The sequence below is a fragment of the Rattus rattus genome, chromosome 10 (genome assembly GCF_011064425.1).
Source record: "Rattus rattus isolate New Zealand chromosome 10, Rrattus_CSIRO_v1, whole genome shotgun sequence".
NCBI classification, from domain to species: Eukaryota; Metazoa; Chordata; class Mammalia; order Rodentia; family Muridae; genus Rattus; species Rattus rattus.
Window position 1 is genome coordinate 56,693,828 of NC_046163.1, and position 6,035 is coordinate 56,699,862.

Below are 6,035 nucleotides of genomic sequence, written 5' to 3' on the forward strand. Positions count from 1 at the left end.
CCAGGTAACTTCAGGCGAACTTGTTTCCAGCCTCAGTCTTCTTACTTTATTTTATTCTTTCTTTTAAATGAGGGCCTGTGAGATAAAAGCTCACTGGATAAGGATACTTGCCACCACAAGCCCACTGACCTGAGTTTGATCCCCGGAACCTATATGGTGGGGTGGGGGTGGGCAGTGACTTATGAAGCTGAAGCTTGTCCTCTAATTCCACACTGCAGCTGTGGCCCTTATATGCCACACCCCTCCCCCCTCCAACAATAGCAACAGAAAAGAAATGAATGTAAAACAATACATTTTAACTGTGTATATTCATTGTTATGTAAGGACAATACTACATAAGTACACTCTATGCTGAGCCAACCTTCTCTGAAGTCCTCCCTTCTTCTCTTCTCCCTCCTCCCACTCTGTCTTTTTTTTTTTTTTTTACTTTATCCGCATTTATTTATGCTGAATTTATTCCCGTGCCATGAGTTTTTGTTTCTTCAGTTTCTTCTGGGATATCTTTTTCTTCTGTGCAACCTCCTCTTCTGGCTGTGGAACAATCTGTTCCTTCTCAGTGAGGATCATCTCGGTGTGGCAGGAGGAGCTCATGGATGGATTAATCCGGCCGTGAGCTCTGTAGGTTCGTCTGCACATCTTAGGTGCCTTGTTCACCTGGATGTGTTCAATGACCAGAGAATCTACATCCAAACCCTTCAGTTCAGCATCACTCTCTGCATTTTTAAGCATGTGCGGCAAAAATTCAGCACTCTTTTTTGGCCACCGTCCCTGTGTCCAGCCCCACTGTTTGGCTTGGGCACAACTACCGACTCCACCATTATACCTCCGGAATGGCACACACTGCTTCTTTAAAGTGACATCCTTCAGATGCTTGGTGGCTTTGCGGATATGCATACCCTTGATGGCCTGGGCAGTTTCCTGGGTGTTCTTAAAGTGAACACGAAGGTTTGAGCCTCTTGATTTGCATGATTTTGTGGGGTTTTCTGGGTCAAGGGAGTAACGAACCATCTTCACAGGTCACCTCTGTCCGCTTACAGGAAGAGCCCACTTTGTCTTTTAACCTATAAAATGACAACTGCCTTGGTCCTAACTACTCCAGAGTGTTAAAAGTCACACCCAGGAAAGCTCTTAACTACTGAAATGAATGCTATTCATCCAATTACCATTTATTTACCAAACCTAGACCTTAGAGTGAAGGTAGATGGAGAAGTTTTGTTTACCTCTCCTGAAATCGAGTGACAATATACTACTTATTAAAAAGGCTTTGCAACTTCATTTTAGTAGCTCTTCAAAGAAAAAGCCAACATTTACTGCTTAACAAATGCCCCTTCTTCTGATTAGAAGGCAACACCAAGCGTCATTCTTCTGAGTTCTGGAGACAACATATCTCTGTGTAGGCCTGGCTGTCCTCCGTGGAGGAAGATAGCCTTGAACTCAAAGAACCCCCTGCGCCTCCCTGCCTTCTGCGTGTTGGGATCAAAGGCGTGCATTACTGAGCCCAGCTAGATGTTCCTAACTCTTGGGTGCTTATCTTCTGCCTAGGATTCAAACACTCTTTTTGTAAGGAAAGCAGAACCAGATTCCTTATTCATATAACTTCTGCAGAAGCATGGTGACTATTGTAGACAACAGAAAATTAAACCTGGGGCCAGCCAGATGTCTCAGTGGGTAAAGGTGCTTGTCACCCACATATACATTACCATATACACCAAAACATGTAATGAAGATTTATCGTTAAAGATACAGGAGTGTGCCAGGTATGGTGGCAGACATCTTTAATTCCAGTACCTGGAAGATCCAGCACATGGGTCTCTGTGAGTTCCAGGCCAGTCTGGTCTCTTAAGTAGTGAGTTCCAGGATAGCCAGGGACACATAGACCCAGCTGGATAAATAAAGAATGAAAGAAAAAAGAAATACACACATACATACATTCATACATACATTCATACATACATACATGCATACATACATACATACATGCATACATACATACATACATACATGCATACATACATACATGCGTGCATGCATACATACATTCATACATACATACATACACATATTCATACATACATACATGCATGCATACATATATACATACATGCATACATATATACATACATGCATACTGATAAAGTTCTAAAAGCAGTGTAATGTTTTGAGATTTATTTTCTGGCAGGCTGGAGAGATGGCTCAATGGTCAGGAGCACTGGCTGCTCTTACGATGGACCCAGGCTCAGTTCCTAGCATCACGCCTCACAGCTGACTGTAACTCCAGAGCTCTGACTTCTGTGGGCCCTGGATGCACATGGCGCACTAACACACGTAGACAAAAATATTCACGCACATAAACTTAAGATAAAATATTCTCACCAGTAGCACACGTTTGTAATCCCAGCACTTTGGGAGGCAAAGACAGGAGAATCTCAGTGAGAGGCCAGCCTGGTCTATAGAATAAGATGCAGGACAGCCAGGGCTATGTAGAGAGATACTGCCTCAAAAATAAACGAGCAAGTAAATAAAGTATTATATGGCACATGAGTGCAGATGCCTGTGGCAACAGAGGTGCCAAATTACCCTGGAGTTGGAGTTATGGGAGTTGTAAACTGCCCAGTGTGGGTGTTCAGCCCTCTGGAAGAACAGTACAGCCTCTTAACTACCGAGCCATCTCTCTAGCCTCAGTGTTATGCTTTAGATTTTGAAGATAGCATCACTAGCTGTCCACCGAGTAAGACAGTTTGTTTTCCTGGTAGAGGGGATGAATTGTCCGTCCCTGCCTGGATAGTGAAATGACCAACAGAAGGACATGAGTGGCAGGTGATGGGTGTATAGGACATAGAGTGCAATTCCACTCTAGAAGAGCTAGTTGCTCTATTCCTCGTCAGCAACTGACCTCTGAACTTGGCCTGCATTGCATAGGGTAGATCCGTAGTCCTACAGTGGATGAGTTTGAAGCTAATTCTCTCAAATTAAGTGAGTAATATCACCAGCTAATTAAGCACTTTGTAAACAGAATCCTCATTCCTGCCTGCCTGGGAGGAGCAGAGGGAATTTATCTTCTTGCCTCCAGGGGAAGACAAGAAGTAACAAGTTGAGAGGTGGAGGCCAGTTAAGCTCTAGGCGCAGACTCGAGTTATCAGAGCCCGACTGTGATCTCCTCCATTCCCGGGAGAGATTTGATGGGCTGCAAAGTGGAACTCGCTTCTCATTTCCCCCTTTGTCATGTCTTCAGAGTCTGGTTATACTATTTTATTAAAGAAATATGTCTGGGCATGGTGACATGGCTTATGATGAGAGAGAGAGAGAGAGAGAGAGAGAGAGAGAGAGAGAGAGAGAGAGAATAGGGAATGTCAATGTGTGAATTCCTGAAACTGGAATTTCCAGTCCCCTTCTCCCTTTCCACCCCACCCCTCCCCATACCCCACTCCTCCTCTCTCTCTCTCTGGAGACATGGTGTCTCTATGTAGCCCTGACTGTCCTGTAAACCAGGCTGGCCTCAAACTCAAGAGATCTGCCTGCTTCTGTCTCCTACATGCTGGGATGTTCCACCGCGTCCTGCCCAACCTGAATTTCAAATACAAAATGAGAAAGATATTTAAGATCCAAATTAGCAGTGTTCTCCATTACCATGGTAATAAAGAAACGTTGGGAGAGAAAATCAGTTTAAATAGAGTGATTACTAAATATCAAGAAAAAGAATGTCTTTGAGACAAGATCTCTTGGAGCCTAGGCTTGCCTCCAACTCACTACATGGCCGAGGGTGACCTTGGACTCCTGATCCTCTTGCCTGTTTCTCCCAAGTATAAAACCCCTATGCCTGTGTCACCATACCCTGCTGTCATTCAGAGACTCCAGTTGGGGTTTTGGTCATTGGGAGAACATTTGCTGTGTCTGTCTGTCTGTCTGTTTACTGGGGTGTGTACACATGAGTGCAAGTGCCCAGGGAGACCAGAAGACCATGTCCAATTCCCTTGGGGCTGGAGTTAATGACCCGGTGCATGCCTGTGTGTGTGTGTCTGTGTGTCCGTGTGTCTGTGTGTCTGTGTGTGCATGTGTGCCGAGAACTGAACTCAGGCCCATTGTGAGAGCAGTATGCATTCTGAACTGCTAGGCCTTTGCCTCTGCCCTAGAACCCTGGTTTCCAGTGCTAGGCAAAAAGGAAAGGGACAGAGAAGTGACAGTCTCTGGATAAGAAGCCGGAGATATCCTTTGGCTTCCTCGTGACTGAGGCCTTTGACTTCTGCACAGAGGATCTACTTAGGCCGTGGGTAAGTGCTCTTACTTACTGGATTTGTACACTGAGGCTAGGTTCCCAACATTGAAAAAAAAAGAAAAAAGCTGAGCATAGTTGTGCACACTTGTTATCCCAGATTTCCAGAGGTTGAGGCAGGAGGATGGCTGCCACTTTAAGACAAACTTGGATTACATAATAAAACCCTGTCCCAAATAATGTCCCCTCACACAAATATTTCCCTACCCTTCTATACCTCAGTTTCATCATCCACAAAATGGGAATAAGATATTCACATAGAGTTTTTAGGTTGAGTAAATCCTTGCAAAATAGTGTCCTATTTTGTATAGGAAGAATCTACCACTAATTGGCAAATGCAGCTGATTCATGTTTCGACACCATACAAGTGTAAAAATACCCTATAGTGTTCATTTCTTTATCAAAGGTCTTGGCTAAGTCCACTGAACTGACTTCTCCCCAAAGCCTTTAACTTATGAAACATTTTAAGTTAATGGCTTTAGGGAAATGTTGGTCAGAAAGAATATTTAGGTAGGCAACCTGAAGTCAAGGTGTCCCCCCAACTCCTGTCCCTGCTGGGAATTAAACCTGGGACTTCGCACATAATAGCCTTATGTTGTTCCACTGAGCTACAGCCCTGGCCCTTTGGTCAGAGAGGAAAATGATCAATTCATGTCATTTCATTTATGATTGTGCCTTCTTTGAGGGAGAGGGGATAACAGCTTTCTAACTCCCATATAGTCTTGATGAGAGCATATGAAGAGTCACTTGTTTCCTTCTATAGAATTGTTTCTATTTCGTGTGTATGGGTTGTTGTGGCTGCATGTGTGTCTGTGCCCATACAGGTCATACTGGTGGAGGCCAGAAGAGGGCGTCAGATCCCCTGCAGCTGGAGTAGATTGGTGTACACTCACACATAAGTACTGGGAACTGAACCCAGGTTCTCTGCAGGAGCAGCGAGTGCACGCGATGGCTGAGCCGTCTTCCCAGTCCTGCTTGGGATTTGATTACAGCGAAAATAAATAAAACACTACCCACAGGAGGAAACTATAGTTTGAGTGTTTACATTCATAACATGTATGTGTGTTTCTCTTCTAAGGATGTTGGCTTATTAAAGACCTTTAGGCAACTTTGATTCAAGACCTATTAGCCTTAATGGTGAGTGTTACACTATGACTGCAGGATACGGTGAATGGTGACCTATTGAGGAGTGAATCTTTCCCGTCTTCTCCTGAGACTCTCGGGAGTTAGGAAGCAGTTTGTTTTCAGTTATGCAGTCGTTGGTATTTCCATTTTAAATAGAGTCCTGTGCCTAAGCCGTGGTTCCCGAGGAAGCTGGGTGAGTGAAATAGTATCCCTTCTTTCTCGGGTTCTGGAATGTGCAGAAGTGTCTTCACGGGTCTAGGAGCTATGACTAGAGTGTGGGATTTGGTCTCAGCTGTGCTGATCATTTTTAGTTGTGTGTCATTAGGCAATGGTTTTAGGTTTTCTCTTTTATAACACACACGTACAGATAGTGACCTTGTGGGGTCGTTGCTAATGGGCTAATTCAAGGATAGCTACAGATTACGGTGAGCGCCCACTAAGTGTCAGCTCTGGGTTCTGGGCCTAATGGCACAAGTCTATAATCCCAGATAAACCAGAAGCTGAGGCAGAGGGATCATGAATTCAAGGCCTATCTGGGCAACTTAGTAAAATCCTGTCTGAAAACAAAAGGCCTGGTGATGTAGTTCCGGTATAGGATGGTTATTTAGCATTCACAAGGCCCATGGGTTCAGTCCCCCAC

General features: G+C 44.4%; 1 protein-coding gene across 1 annotated transcript; it reads right to left on the minus strand.

The window, feature by feature from the left end:
* Positions 1–409: 409 nt before the first annotated feature.
* Positions 410–1,026, minus strand: LOC116911266 (60S ribosomal protein L17-like). The gene has a single exon (XM_032915172.1). It carries the CDS (start codon positions 1,006–1,008, stop codon positions 454–456), a length of 555 nt encoding a protein of 184 aa, XP_032771063.1. The 5' UTR covers positions 1,009–1,026; the 3' UTR covers positions 410–453.
* Positions 1,027–6,035: the final 5,009 nt, after the last annotated feature.